The sequence below is a fragment of the Hemitrygon akajei genome, chromosome 10 (genome assembly GCF_048418815.1).
Source record: "Hemitrygon akajei chromosome 10, sHemAka1.3, whole genome shotgun sequence".
Lineage (NCBI taxonomy): Eukaryota > Metazoa > Chordata > Chondrichthyes > Myliobatiformes > Dasyatidae > Hemitrygon > Hemitrygon akajei.
Window position 1 is genome coordinate 170,916,668 of NC_133133.1, and position 16,437 is coordinate 170,933,104.

A 16,437-nucleotide genomic window follows, 5' to 3' on the forward strand; every position below is an offset into this window, starting at 1 on the left:
TGTGATTGTAGTATCACTTGAGTCTGCAAGGAATGTAAGCTCCTCAAAGTTTAAAGTAAATTTATTGTCAAAGTACCTGCCTGTCACCATATCCAACCCCAGATGTGTTTTCTTGTGGGCCAAGAAACACAATAGAATCAATGAAAGACCTCACCCAACCGGACAGACAAATAACCAATGTGCAAAGGACAACAAACTGTGCAGATACACAAAACAAAAATGATAATAACAAAACAAATAAGCATAAATATCAAGAACATGAGATGAAATGTCCTTGAAAGTGAATCCAGTTTTTGTGGCAACAGTTCAGTGATAGGGCAAGTGAAGTTATCTCCTCCGGTTCAAGAGTTGATGGTTGAGGGATAATGACTGTTCCTGAACCTGTTGGTGTGAGTCCCGAGGCTCCTCCTTCCTGATGACAGGAGCAAGAAGAGAGTGTGGCCTGGATGGTGGGGGTCCTTAATGATAGACGCTGTTTTCCTGCAACAGTGCTCCATGTAGATGAGCTCAATGGTTGGAAAGATTTCTTCCCATGATGGACTGCACCGTATCCATTACTTTTTGTAGGATTGTCTGTTCAAGTGCATTGGTGTTTCCATAACAGACCATGATACAACCAGTCAATATGCTCTCCACTACACATCTAGAGAAGCACATTGAAATTTTATACGTCATGCCGAACCTTCGCAAACTTCCAAGGAAGTAGAGGTGTTGGTGTGTTTCTTTCTAATTACGGTTACTTGCTGGGCCCCAGACAGATCCTCTGGGATTGTACGTTGCCGACCCTCTCCACCTCTGGTCCCCCGCCAAGGACTGGCTCATCGGCCTCTGGTTTCCTCCTCCTGAATTCAATAATCAGCTCCTTGTTCTTGTTGACATTGAGTGAGAGGTTGTTGTTGTGGTACCACTCGGCTACATTTTCAGTCTCTCTCGTACATGCCAATTCATCACCACCTTAGATTCAGCCAACAACAGCAAACTTAAATATGGCATTGGAGCTATTCTGAGCCGCACTGTCCTAAGAGAACAGCAAGAAGATCAGGGGGCTAAGCTCACAGCCTTGTGGTGCAGACGTGCTGATGGAGATTTTGGAGGACAAGTTGTTGCTCCCATCATCTTTATTTCAAACTCAGTGAGATATTTTTTCTGAATGAGATGTGCAACAAAATGCATTTTTTAAAGATTTAAAGTACAACCATTGTATCAATCTAATCAGAGCCATGATTGCATATGAATTCTTGATTTTGTATTGATAGGTAGCTTTGTTCAAGCACTCTTACCCAACATTTGTTGGTTAAAGTACATCTCAGACATAATTTTGAAGTAAAATAATTTGGACGCCACAAATCCTAAATAAAAGGAAAACATTGAAACAGCATGTCTGCTCAGACAACAACTGTGGAAAGAGAACACAGTTTACGGGCATTTTTGAGTTAAATCATGAACTCCATTTTCACTCTGCATTGCTCCTGATCATCATCAACAATCTCCCATCTCCATCATCCTCTGTTCTGAGCCTGTTTCTCGAGGGTGGGCCAGGAGTGTCCCCATCGTCTAACTTCAACCTCCACGTCTCTCCTCCACGTGTTCCTTGGACATTCGTTTCTTCTCAAGGATTCCATTTTAATGTCTACTGGTGATGCTGTTGGTTGGCTTCTCACATTCCAGGTACCCCAGGTGACAAAAGAGTTCTTGGCTGTGCAGGATCCCGATGACTTTCCCTTTGCTGCATCACGTGCACACTCGATGATGAGTTCATCGATGTTTCTGTAATCCACTGTATCCACTCTACAGGGGATTGGCTGATACAGCACTTCACGTTATCATTTCATGTCACTTCATTACATTAGTTGTCTTTAATCAATTGACATTACTCCTTACCGCTGCTTTTAATGTGTTTATAAAAAGGTTTTAGTTGTTAAATTTGACTACTCTTCCAAGCTATTATTTCTTATTATGTGTTAATATTTACTGTGCGTTTTCATAAACTTTTACTTTATTTTGATGGTCCACTTACCTTATTCTTACAAATGAAACTTTTGACTTCTGTACTAAATATTGAGGCTTTGATCATTCGTTCGTTATGTGCCGTGTCGTATGACATGGGTGATCGTGGTTTTTGACCAAGATTCTCCTTGGCAAATTTTTCCACAGAAGTGGTTTGCCATTGTCTTCTTCTGGGCAGTGTCTTTACAAGACAGGTGACCCCAGCCATTATCAATACTCTTCAGAGATTGTCTGCCTGGAGTCAGTGGTCGCATAACCAGGACTTGTGATGTGCACCGGCTGCTCATAAGATCATCCACCACCTGCTCCCCTGGCTTCACATGACTCTGATCAGAGAGGGAGATGCTAAGCAGGTGCTACACCTTGCCCAAGGGTGACCTGCAGGCTAACAGAGGGAAGGAGCACTTTACACCTCCTTTGTAGGGCTATATCTCCATCCTACCACCCCATGTATTTAATATTTCAGCAATATTGAGTAATTGTGTGTGTGTGTGTATTTATGTATTTATTTACTTAGGTTGATTAAGCAGTCTTGTTTGTTTAAATATTTCACCACGGGTTATATGTATAAATATGCAAATTGCAAACATCATCACACTACATGTGATATGTGCACAATTAAAGTAAACACAAAATTAGACTCCTGTGTCTTCCTTTGAATTAGTTTAATGTTTTGAAAGTTCAGAAAGTTCAAAGTAAATTTAATATCAAAGATTTATTATCAAAATACATATATGTCACCATATACAACCCTGAGATTCATTTTCTTGAGGCATATTCATCAAATCTATAACAAAATCAAAGAAAGACCACCCAACTATGGCACTCAATCAGAGTGCAGAACACAATAACCTGCGCAAATACAAAAAGAAGAAATAATAATAATAATAATAAAATAAGCAATATCAAGAATATGAGATGAGGAGTCCTTGCAAGTGACTCCATTTACAAGCTACCGTGAAACTACAAAGCATAACACTTTGAATGCCTCCCACTGCTTGCCGTATGGTTTGGTCACTAGCAGCTCAGCTCAGTTTGTGAATTCATCTAGCAAATGCATAAAGTCTGCCGAAGTTAAATTTAAAACCCCTAGACTGTGACCATCCCTTCTCCTTATCAAAGGCGATTGTTAAATGTCACATGGTCACAAGAGATTCCATTACTATCAATTCGTTAATGATTTCAAGTTAACTACTCAGTGCTATGCGCAGCAAGTCCTCATTCTTTTCTGCTTCTGGATTCTGTCCATCGTAAATGTTCCATTCATGTCCTAGAAATTCACTTGTTCATGATCTGAGATATCCTAAGTCTCAGAATCAGGTTTAATATCACTGGCATTTATCATGAAATTTGTTGATTTGCAGCAGCGGTGCATTGCAGTACAGAAAGAATAAAAAGCATCAATTACAATAAGTAGCATACGTATAAAAATAAAAAAATAAATTAAATAAGAAGTGCAAAAAGAGAGAGGAAATAAATACTGGGGTAGTGTTCATGAATTCATTGGCCATTCAGAAAACTGATGGCAGAGGGGAAGAATCAATCAGATATCACCGGCATGTATCGTGAAATTTGTTAACTTTACGGCAGCAATACAAAGCAATACATAACAGAGGAAAAAACTGTGAATTACAGTAAGAGGTGAGGTGGTGTTCATAGGCTTATTGTCTATTCAGAAGTTGGATAGCAGAGGGGAAGAAGCTGTTCCTGATTTGTTGTATGTGGTGCCTTCAGGCTTCTGTACCTCCTCCTTGATGGTAGCAATGTGAAGAGGGCATGTCCTGGGTGATGGGGGTCCTTAATGATGGAGGTCATCTCCTTGAGGAGGCATCATCTTTTGAAGATGGCCTGGATGCTGGGGAGGCTGGTGCCCATGGTGGAGCTGGGTGAGTTCACAACTTTCTGCAGCTTTTTCCAATTCTGTACAGTTCTATGTCCATGTGAAAATTCAGTTTCCTCTTTCCTCCACATTCACTCTGCTTTACTTTGTCCTGTTTGTACCCCTGCATAACTCATGACTTCACAAAGGTCTGCAGCCAAATCTCACCAAACATTTCTTTGCTGACCATTAATTCAACTTCTGCTGGATGGAACTTAATTGCAAACCTCCTTTCTCCTACAACATCACCTGACTGTAACTGCTTCTTCAGAAAAGTTAGGCATGGGTATTTGACACTTGTATTTCATTTATTCAGAGATACAGCACAGAATAGCCATTCCAGCCCTTCCAGCTGTGCTGCTCTGCAACTCCTGACCTAACCCCAGCCTAATCACAGGACAATTTACTATGACCAATTAACCTACTAACTGGTACGCCTTTGGACTGTGGGAGGAAACCGGAGGAGCTGGGCAAAACCCACCCTTTCCTCAGGGAGGAATGTACAAACTCCTTACAAATGTCATCGGAATCAAACTCTGAACTCTGATGCCCTGAGCTGTAATAGTGTAACACTAACCACTACACTACCCTGGCACCCAATTTAATCCTACTCAGCTGTAAAATCTCCATATATCAGTGCTAAGCAAATAAAATAAATTTGTGCTTCATACTCCCTTGTTTTACTACTTAGCACGACAGTTACTTTTGTACAGAATATTCATTGGATAACCCAGTGACCTCACCACTACCACTCTTGCATTAACCTTTGCTGATTCGTTGCCAGTTTAAATCTTTCATGCTCACAAGGTTGTATCTCTCATCAGGGTAAAGGACAGTTCAATAAACAACAGTCTCTGATCCTATGATGTACCCCTCCACAAATACCCCCTTTATGTCAGTGCTAACGTATGTCTCCCCGTCTGGTACTGGTACCGAGGGCATTTCAGAGATCTTTCCCTTTAATCTGGAACATATGTCCTTGAAATAATTGTGTGTGTTATGGGGACTCCCATCAGAAACCCACTTTTCTGCTTTGAGTTCTTTTTCCAAGTTATCTTAAACTGGGAGAACAGCTTTTGGGCTGCGTGTGCGAAAGGTGGGTTGGGGGAGGGGGCTTCTGGGTTTCGGTGTTTCTATCATTCATTCTATGGGGTTTGTTGTTTCGGGGATGTCTGTGAAGAGTACGAGTTTCAGGTTGCATTCTGCATACATGCTCTGATATTAAATAAACCTTTGAGATTGTTTGGTACTAGAATCACATCCAGAGAACCCAGTTGCTGCCCACCCTCGCTTGCTGTAGAACACACACCACTGACCACTCACCCATTTTACCTTCTGTATAAACCGTGGTATGTTAGTTGCTTCACAGTTCCTTGTTATTCAAGCCATCTCCTCTGTGTTACCCTCTACCTACGTCACCTATAGCAAATGTATAAACCCATCTCCTCAAATTCTCCTTTTCAGGAAGATTCCATTGGATCCCGTCCTTTTAAGCACTCCTCTTGTGAACTCTCTGTCAATGGCCAGTGTCATGCTACAACTTTCCACCTCCCCAAACTCTGAAACATCAACTTCACCATTGTGCTTAAGGAGCATACACTTCCCACGTGTGCCAAAAGCAGTTTTACAGCACACAAACCTTCAGGCAAGGTTAATCCTGTTATATTTTAACCTGATTTGAATTCTTTTTAAATTCATTACTAAATCATTTCTACTTACTAACTGGAATTGAGCATTTTTACTTCATAAAATGTGATTTTATTTCCTCCTGTGCACATCCTGTCACTACAGCTAATGGCAGCTATAAATAACAGTTTTGCAATGTAAGCAATTCATTTTGTTTGTTCACGGTTCATTTTTATGGGTGACAGGGTGGAAATACGTCCCTACCAAAGGAGGTGTAAAGCACTCCTTCCCTCCGCTAGCCTTCAGGTCGCCCTTGGGCAAGGTGTAGCACCTGCTTAGCGCCTCCCCCTGCCACCCCCATTTAGGCTCATGTGAAGCCATGGGAGCAGGTGGTGTATGGTCGTATGAATGAGCAGCTGGTGCATATCACAAGTCCTGGTTATGAGACCAGAGATGCCAGGCAGACAATCTCTGAAGAGTATTGATAACGGCTGGGGGCATCCATCTTGTAAAGGCACTACCCAGAAAAAGGCAATGGCAAACCATATCTGTAGAAAAATTTGCCAAAAACAATCATAAGACCATAAGACATAGGAGCGGAAGATAGGCCATTCAGCCCATTGAGTCTGCTCTGCCATTCAATCATGGACTGATCCAATTCTTCCAGTCATCCCCACTCCTCTGTCCTCTCCCCATACCCTTTGATGCCCTGGCTAATCAAGAACCTATCTATCTCTGCCTTAAACGCACCCAATGACTTGACCTCCACAGCTGCTCATGGCAACAAATTCCATATATTTACCACCCTATAACTAAAGTAATTTCTCTGCATCTCTGTTTTAAATGGATGTCCTTCAATCCTGAAGTTGTGCCCTCTTGTCCTAGAATCCCCTACCATGGGGAATAACTTTGCCATATCTAATCTGTTCAGGCCTTATAACATTCAGAATGTTTCTTTGAGATCCCCCCTCATTCTCCTGAACTCCAGGGAATACAGCCCAAGAGCTGCCAGATGTTCCTCATATGGTAACCCTTTTATTCCTGGAATCATTCTTGTCAATCTTCTCTGAACCCTCTCCAATATCAAAATATCCTTTCTAAAATAAGGAGCCCAAAAACTGCACACAATACTCCAAGTGTGGTCTCACAAGTGCCTTATAGAGCCTCAACATCACATCCCTGCTCTTATTTTCTATACCTTTAGAAATTAATGCCAACATTGCATTTGCTTTCTTTACCACCGACTCAACCTGGAGGTTAACCTTTAGGGTATCCTGCACGAGGACTCCTAATTCCCTTTGCATCTCTGAATTTTGAATTCTCTCCCCATCTAAATAACAGTCTGCCCATTTATTTCTTCCACCAAAGTGCATGACCATACACTCTCCAACATTGTATTTCATTTGCCACTTCTTTGCCCATTCCCCTATCTAAGTCTCTCTGCAGGCTCTCTGTTTCCTCAACACTACTTGCTCCTCCACCTATCTTTGTATCATTGGCAAATTTAGCCACAAATCAATTAATTCCATAGTTCAAATCATTGAGATACATCTTAAAAAGCAGCAGTCCCAACACTGACCCCTGTGGAACTCCACTGGTAACCGGCAGCCAACCAGAATAGGATCCCTTTATTCCCACTCTCTGTTTTCTGCCAATCAGCCAATGCTCCACTCATGCTAGTAACTGCCCTGTAACTCTTATCTTGCTAAGCAGCCTCATGTGCGGCACCTTGTCAAAGGCCTTCTGAAAATCCAAGTACACAACGTCTACTGCATCTCCTTTGTCTACCTTGCTTATAATTTCCTCAAAAAATTGCAGTAGGTTAGTCAGGCAGGATTTTCCTTTCAGGAGACCATGCTGGCTTTGGCCGATCTTGTCATGTGCCTCCAGGTAGTCTGTAATCTCGTCCCTAACAATCAATGTCAGGCTAATAGGTCTATAGTTTCCTTTCTGCTGTCTCCCACCTTCTTAAATAGCAAAGTGACATTTGCAATTTTCCAATCATCCGGTACAATGCCAGAATCTATCGATTCTTGAAAGATCATTGTTAATGCTATGTCAAGTCCATGATCGCCTACATCATACAACACAGCACATAACGAGCAAACTGTTCATTTGCAGATTGCTAATGGTAATCAGTATTGTTTAAGATCCTGAAGTGGTTGGTTTCCTCTGGGCACTCATAAATGTTGGTGAGACTGTATATTCCACAGGTGATTCATTGTATGTTAGTTACCCAACCTCAGTAACTGGGAAATAAACACAACATTCTTCCATTCTGATACAGTACTCTAAAAATACCTGAAGTATGTTAGCCTATACATTTTAAATTTTACTTTAACATGCTACTGGACTTCTATAATGCCTTTTAAATATCAATACAGTTTGCTATTGAAGACATAAAAGAAGGCTATAGTGTTCACTTACAATCATCCTGCTTCCTTTCTCTTTTATTTGTAAATGGACTTGTCCCTGATCCTGAAAGATAAATTTAGTAATGTGTCACTTCTACCGTGTATTCATGACATTCACATTTCAAGCATGTTCATCATTTAGTTGCATTTAAGTAATAAATTGGAATCATAAGTAGGACTCGTCCCAAGAGAAAACTAAAATGCACTTCTCTAGAGCCAGCTTCAAACAACTGCAAACTGACTGGACACCAGACAGTGAGAAATAGGATCAAAATCTAGAGATTTGTCAATCAGATCAAACAATTGAAAAGAGGAATTTATCCATACGTTATTACTAGATAAATGGCACAAAAGGGCATAGGATATACTGACATACAAATAATCCTGGCTTTGCAGAAAAATCCATTATCATTTCCCTCTCGACTGGATGGGAAAGGCTTTGAGGAGTTGGTGCCAGAGGATTAGCAGGGAAGGGAAATAGGCCCGAGTTGCAAAGACAAACTGCAGAACTTCCATTTGAGATCATTTTTCCAATTCCTTTTATTGCATAGTGTTAGCACATTGCAAAATGCATGTTTATGCAGTTTCTGCTCTTAATATCCCAAGGCAACGTGAACAGTAATGCAGTAACACTTTCCTAATTGTATCTGAATTCACTGGCGTGAGTGACTTGCACCAGTTAATCCACACACAATTGAACATGTTGACTTCCATCCTTTCCTAATAGCAAGAATGAAGAACCCTTTACTCAGCACGTGCATCTTTGTAACAATTGCCCTTTAAAATTTATTACATAACAATTTCAAAGTTCAAAGTACATTTATTATCAAAGTATGCATACATTATCCAACATTGAGATTTGTCTGCTTACAGGCAGCCACAAAATGAAGAAACCATAAAAAAGAAGACTGCAGAGAGAAAATAAAACAAATCAGGCAAACAATAAAAGTAAACAAATAGCATTCAGAATGAAAATGAGTAGCAAAGTCGCCATAGACATGAAGCCCAGAGCAGCCACAGCAATTTAAAAACTATGGGTAAAAAGCAATGAATTACAAATTTATTTATTTATTGTGAAATAGTGCAGAATAGGCCCTTCCATCACTTCGAGCCACAGCACCCAGCAATGCCCTGATTTAACCTTAGCATAATCACAGGACAATTTACAATCACCAATTATCCTCCCAACTGGTACTTTTTTGGAATGTGAGATGAAACCAGAGCACCCAGAGGAAAACCACGTGGTCACCGGGAGAACTTACAAACTCCTTACAGGCAGTGGTGGGAATTGAACCCAGGTCGCCTGTACTCTAAAATATTGTGCTAACGCTACGCTATCATGTCGCCCTGTACTCAGGTATTTAGCTAGCGCTAGGTATTAGCTTGCTTGGCAGAGAAATCAGCATAAATATTTCAGTAATATAAAATCTTCCTCTCTTTTAAATTCATTACTGTGGAATAAAACTTGCCTGGCTCTGAAAGGTTTCGCATCCTATGATGATCCTTAGTGATTATCTTCTGAGTACGATGGAAGGGAATGCCTTTGACTGGAGACCGACCATCACAGCAATGCACGGTGTCACAAGGTAAGACACCACAAAAGGTTACTTCAGGCCAAGAAGTTTCCGTTTTTAACGTTGTATAAAATGGACTTGTGTTCTTCACTAAGGAATAAAATGAATACAAATGGCTTGTCACAATGGAGTTTCCGTATGTAACATTTTAAATGCTTTCAGTGAAGTTATCTACCTGACAATGTTGTGTGTGGAATAATGGTAGTTTGTCCAGTTGTGCTCATTACTCCTGAACTATAGCTGCAATGTGAAAATAAATGTTATAGCATTGTACAGTCATGGAGCATTACAGTGCAGAAACAGGCCCTTCGGCCCCTCTCGTCTGTGCCAAACTATTGTTCTAACTAGTCCCACTGACCTGCACCTGGACCATAGCCCTCCATAACTCTCCCATACATGTACTTATCCCAAATTATCTGAATTGTTGACATTGATCTCGGGTCAACCATTCTCACCCCTCTCTGAGTGAAGTAGTTCCCCATAGAGTCATAAACAAGCACAGCACTTCAGCCCATCTAGTCCGTGCTGAACCATTGAAACTGCCTACTCCCATTGACCTGCACTGAGACCACAGCCCTCCATACCCCTTCCATCCACGTACTTGTCCAAACTTCTCTTAAACATTGAAATAATTTCCCTCAAACATTTCACCTTTCACTCTTAACCTATGACTTATGTTAACCTATGTTCTAGTCTCACCCAACCTCAGTGGAAAAAGACGGATTACATTTACCCCATCTATATCCCTCAATTTTGTATACCCCTATCAAATCTCCCCTCATTCTCCTACAGGGAATAAAGTCCTCATCTATTCAACCTTTCCCTATAAATCAGTCCTGGCAACATCCTTGTAAACTTTCTCTTTTATTTAAACAAATTACAGTTATTGCACTTCTTAAGCATAAAACGTGGAATAAGCAAAAGCGTTGCCTTTCATTCCATTAGAAACAGCTATACAGAGTATTGTTTCGTTCCTCTCCACACCCTGTGGCAACCTTGTTGCTTCAGACTCCTCAATACTCAGAGTCTAGACTGACATCGACATCATTTATTATTATATTGTGATTTGTCCTCTACTGTGCCTATTGTCTTGTTTATTAATTATTGCACTGCCCTGTACTGTTTTGTGCACTTTGTGTAGCCCTGTGCAGGTCTGTAGTCTAGTGCAGTTTTTATGTTGTTTTACGTAGTCTAGTGTAGCCTTGTGCTGTCTCACATAGTCTAGTGTAGCCTTCTGCTGTCTCACATAGTCTAGTGTAGCCTTGTGCTGTCTCACATAGTCTAGTGTAGTTTTGTGCTGTTTCAAGTAGCACCAGGGTCCTGGAGGAACGTTGTTTCATTTTTACTGTGTACTGTACCAGCAGTTTATGGTCGAAATGACAATAAACTTGACTTTTTTTTAGCATGTGTCTGTTCTTTATGGGTCCGAGTTGCTAGCTCAATGCTCAACCCAGCAGGGATGGAAACTGTGCAAGGAGCCAGCCAGATGTGAACCTGGGACCATTGGGCTCAGAGTCCCGTGCTGGTGCCACTACACCACTCTAGCACAGAGTATTGGAGGAGTTTAAATACCATCAAGAGTAGACAATTATAGGGAAAATATTTACCTGCTGTTGATAATTTTGATGTCATTTTTCTCTTCAGTTAAAGTCAGCACATAGAGAGCCAAAATCAAAATAATACTGTCATACAAAATAAACTGTTACTTGTCACGTACTGAACCCTTGACAAACACAATATACAAAGCCACAGTCATTCCTTAGAAGGAATGATTTTGGATTAAACCAACTTAAGGTTTCAACTAATTTAATTTATTCAGTAATTAAATGTTCTAATTAGAAACCCTGTTACTCTGGAGTTATTAACCGATCCCAGATTTGGTAAATAATAGATAGATAGATAGATACTTTATTCATCCCCATGGGGAAATTCAACATTTTTTCCATTGTCCCATACACTTGTTGTAGCAAAAACTCATTACATACAATACTTAACTCAGTAATAATATGATATGCATCTAAATCACTAACTCAAAAAGCAAATAATTAATAATAGATTAATAATAAATCAAGTCTTCGTTTATATGCACCAACTTGCAAATTCATAACAAACTAAAACACGTTTTGTAAAATAAAAGTAACACACACAAAATGCTGGTGGAACTCAGCAGGTCAGGCAGCACCTATGGAAATGAATAAACAGTCGATGTTTCAGGCCAGGAAAAGAAGGGAGAAGACGCCAGAATATAAAGGTGGGGAAGGGGAAGGAGGATAACTAGAAGCTGATAGTGAAGCCAGGAAGGTAGGAATGGTAAAGGGCTGGAGAAGGAGGAACCTGACAGGAGAGGAGAGAGGAGAGAGGAGAGAGGAATCCAGGGGAGGGTGATAGGCAGGTGAGAAAAGGTAAGAGAGCAGAGTGAGGAATATAAGAGGGGAGGGGGAGGAAAAATTTTTGTAAAAAAATCCTTGCTACAATTCTCATTGCTATTGTACTGAGGCAGATGAGATCATAAAGTTGGTGGATTATACCATGAAAAATGTACTAATAAAAATTTTGTGACATTTTTAGACCATAAGACATAGGAGCAGAATTAAATCATTCAGCCCATTGAGTCTGCTCTGCCATTCCATCATGGCTGATTGATTACCCCTCTCAACCCCATCCTTCAGCCTCCTCCCTGCAATCTTTGACACCCTTACTAATCAACAACCTATCAACCTCTATTTTAAATACACCCAATGACTTGACCTCCACAGCTGTTTGTGGCAACGAATTCCCCAGCTACAAGAACCTCTGGATAAAGAAATTCCTCCTCACCTCTATTCTGAGTCTGTGCCCTCTGGTCCTAGACTCTCTCACTATAGGAAACAGCCTCTCCACGTCTACTCTACCTAGGCATTTCAATATTTCATAGGTTTCATATTAGTAGTTGTGTTTGACAAGAAACAAGATTCAGATTTGGGACAGAGTAATGGAAATTACAGCACAAATTCTGCCTCTGAGTTCAGCAAATCTGATTCTGTAATTACAGACAAACAGACATACTTTATTGATCCCGAGGGAAATTGGGTTTATTAAATTGGGAAATTGGGAAATTTTAAAAAGCAAAATATGACAGTAAAATTTCTGTATCTTTTTAATAATTGAAACTATAAACATACACTTCTTATTATGAAGCGCATGTAATAAAACAAATGTTTGTAGATCATTATGTACTTCTACTAACTGCTCCACATAGTAGGGACATTTCACATTTTTACCATAAATGCTTGAATCTCATAATGTGCAGCTCCAAGAGGATCACAACCTTGTCGTGCTTTGGAGGCTCTTATGCCTCAATGACCCTGAGAGCTAAGTTGGCTGGAGTCAGGGCCTTGTGCTTTGGCTCTTGGTAGGGTCACTCTTGCCAAACAGGTCATAAGGTAAAGGCCAGACTAAGAGTGGGCCAGCAGTTCCCCAGGTTCAGGGGTTTAGCTCAGGGCTAACCACCCTGACTGGTCAAACAGAACTGTTACTGAAACAGAAATGAAGGATCCTTCTACATCAGTATTCCTGAGCCTCCATGACTGACTGTAGTGAAAACTGAGCTACTGACACGAGGATGGAAGCCCTGAACACCACCAGAGATGGAGGGTCATCATTGCTGCCCTTAACACCAGAAGCGTAACGGGCAAAAGAAAGAGAGGAAATCATATTTCTCTCTGTGGTAGCCAGGCTACAACTCCATTTCCTTTCCACTGACTGTTCACACCGATTGGAACACTAGGTAGCTAAGACTATGGAAACAGCAATGACTTGACAAGCTTTTAGGACTATTTAGAAACAAATAAAAATAAGATATGATAAATCTACAGCATCAAGGTAGAAACTGCATTTTCCTCTATAACTCCAAATGCACTTTCCTACTCACATTTTTCTGTATATTTTATCACAATGACAAAACGATAGAATTCTTAATCTCTAATCATTAAATTCTAAGCTTTATACTGTACATCTGTGTTTTAACTTCAGCTTAATGGTTTTAACTTTCATTTACAACTATGTTGTTAGTGAACACTATCAGTGCTAGTTATTCCTACAGCTTTGAATACTAAATGTTACAGTGTCTGTATAAAGTTCATTGGAAGTTGGGGAGGGGCAGACAGGGGGGAAATTGGTCCATGGAAAGGAGATACAAAAAAAATTAGAATTAGCCATTGTTGAGAATTGAAAACCAGCCACTGACAGAAAACTTTAACCATTTGGGATGAGGTGTTCGCAGGAAGGGATAGAGAAAAGGGATGCATTCAAAATGCATTTGAAGGCAAGCATAAACAGAAATATTTTACAATTAAAATCATGTCAGCCAAGTATATATTTATTTATTTATTGAAATACAGCTTGGAATAGGTCCTCTGAGCTGTGCTGCCCAGCGATCCCTGATCAACCCTAGCCTCATCACGGGACAATTTACTAGATACAATCTAGTTGATAGGGTGGATGTGGAGAGGTTGTGAGGGAATCAAAGACCAGAGTACACAGCCTCAAAATAAAGGGACATCCTTTTAGAATGAAAATGAGGAGGAATTTGTTTAACCAGAGGGTGGTGAATCTGTGGAATTCATTGCCACGTGCAGCTGTAGAAGCCAAGTCATTGGGTATATTTAAAAGAGAGTTTGATAGATGCTTGATTAGTCAGGGTATGAAGGGATACGGGGAGAAGGCAGGAGACTGAGGCTGAGAGGGAATATGGATCAGCCATGATGAAATGGTGGAGCAGACTCGATGGGCCAAATGGCCTAGTTCCGCTCGTGTATCTTAATGTCTTATGGTCCACTAACTGGTACATCTTTCGACTGTGGGAGGAAACCGGAGCACCCGGAGGAAACCCACACATTCCGCAGGGAGAACTCACAGAGACTCATTACAGATGAGGTCAGAATTGAACTCTGAGGTGCTAAGCTGTGACAGCGTCGCGGCAACACTACGTGGCATCCAAATTTAATTTAAAATTTTAAAATGCAGAATGGCAATAACAATTTTTTTTTAAAAGGATGCAACTAATTTAGAATAGTTTCAATAAATCTATGCTTACCAAAAGGCCATGACACCAAATAGAGCCATGATGGCAGTCTGCAAAACTTTTAGTGGAGAGCACTCTTGTTTAAGGTAAGCCTGAATGACAAAGAGAAAAGCAGGCAGAATTAACTAATACACTAAGATTAGACACCCTGAAACCAATAACACCCAGATTTATCACTAATACACAAAATACCAACCTGACGTCAATTCCAAGTAGGAACTATTTCAGTCTGCATTACTATACTTTGCACAGTTGTGTCACTTAGTGCTTGGCACTGTATTTACTGTTGTGTCACCATATATACCTGGGTGGTGGGGTGGAGATACGTCTCTGCCAAGGGAGCTGTACGGCACTCCTTCCCTCCGCTAGCCTACAGATCACCCTAGGACAAGGTGTAGCACCTCCCCACTCTGGGCCAGGTGAAGCCATGGGATCAGGTGGTGGATGGTCATATGCACAGCCGGTGCATATCATAAGTCCTCGCTAAGTGACACCAACCAGGCAATCTCTGAAGAGTACTGATAATGGCTAGTGTCACCCGTCTTGTAACGACACTGCCCAGAAAACAGCAATGGCAAACCACTTCTGTAGAAATATTTGCCAAGAATATTGTTTCCATGGTTATGGAAAGATCATGATCATCCACATCATACAACAAGGCACATAACAAATGAACTACATATATATTTTCTCTGTGAACTTCTGTGAGCAAGAAATTTCATAGCATTCTGATTTCTATTGCAATAAACTAATCTTAACTGAATCTTATCCAATCTACAGAATATAATATTCTCTTGTAATAATGATAGAACTGAAAATTCTGTCAAAACTGTCACAAATTATTTCCACTGAATTCCCCTCTTGATATGGAATAACACAGTGTGTGCTGGCTGCGACAATGGGGTCAGATGCTTCCCATCAAGGAATGTCCAAACAGTTTACCATATCATTAAAGTATAATTCACGTGCAGTCTTGCTTCATGACAAAGAGGAAAAAATTGGTGCTTCAGATTAACTAGATTAATTGGTCATTATAAATTGTCCCCTGATTCGGCTATGATTAAATCAGGGGATATCTGCGCAGCGTGGCTCGAAGGTCCTCAAGGGCCTATTCTGCGTTTTGTGTGTTTGTATCTACTGTATGGACGGATGGATAGATGGATAGAGCGAATGCTGAGATCAGGCACATTAGTAGATTTTAGTCCATGTGTTCTTTAAAGGACAATTTTGAATCCATTTTGCTCAATGTGTTATTTGGGCTTGAATCTGGTTGTTAGAGTTCCTATTGCTACTTAACTGGGATAAAAAGTTCAAATTTGCATCAACCTATGACCAAAAAGGCTTTTTTTTTGCCTTTCTTCATCAGGTAACAACTGTGGAAAGTGAAACAAAGTTGGCTATTCTAGTCCAAGTCTATTCATAGACATGCATCCATAGACACAAACCGCTGCTACATTTCCTGTGTCATAAACATGATCATATTCCAAAAGTTTAAAGATGTCTTAAACCAGTGTAAGGCACATGCTGTATATTTGACTTTCTTAAAAATCAAAACCGCTTGGTTTTCTGAAAACTGTTAATTCACTTTTGTTTGTAGATAACATTGTTTATCTAAAATCACTGAATAACCAATATTTTCAGTATAAAGTTAATTTTGTACTAACTTAAGTTCCCAATAAAGGATTTTTTAAAAATTCTTTCTCAGATGTGAGTTTCCCTAGAATTTATTGTTTATCCCAAGTTAACTTTGAGATGATATTGGTGAGTTATTCTTTAGTCTACGTTGCCAAGGATGACATTGCAGCTCGTAAGGGAGCTCCAGGATATTGCACAGTATTGCTTTGCAATTCCTATCAAATCTTCAGTGCTGTTCAA

The 16,437-nt window shown here is 40.3% G+C and overlaps 1 protein-coding gene across 1 annotated transcript in view; it reads right to left on the reverse strand.

The window, feature by feature from the left end:
• The window catches only part of myrfl (myelin regulatory factor like), a 71,336-nt gene that overhangs the window by 7,570 nt on the left and 47,329 nt on the right, over positions 1 to 16,437 (reverse strand). The window contains exons 17-21 of the mRNA XM_073059672.1: positions 14,575 to 14,654; positions 11,108 to 11,182; positions 9,676 to 9,740; positions 9,396 to 9,590; positions 7,940 to 7,990 (exon numbers count right to left, since the gene is read on the reverse strand). Coding sequence (XP_072915773.1) covers positions 7,940 to 7,990; positions 9,396 to 9,590; positions 9,676 to 9,740; positions 11,108 to 11,182; positions 14,575 to 14,654 — 466 coding nt within the window. The remainder of the gene's footprint in view (positions 1 to 7,939; positions 7,991 to 9,395; positions 9,591 to 9,675; positions 9,741 to 11,107; positions 11,183 to 14,574; positions 14,655 to 16,437) is intronic.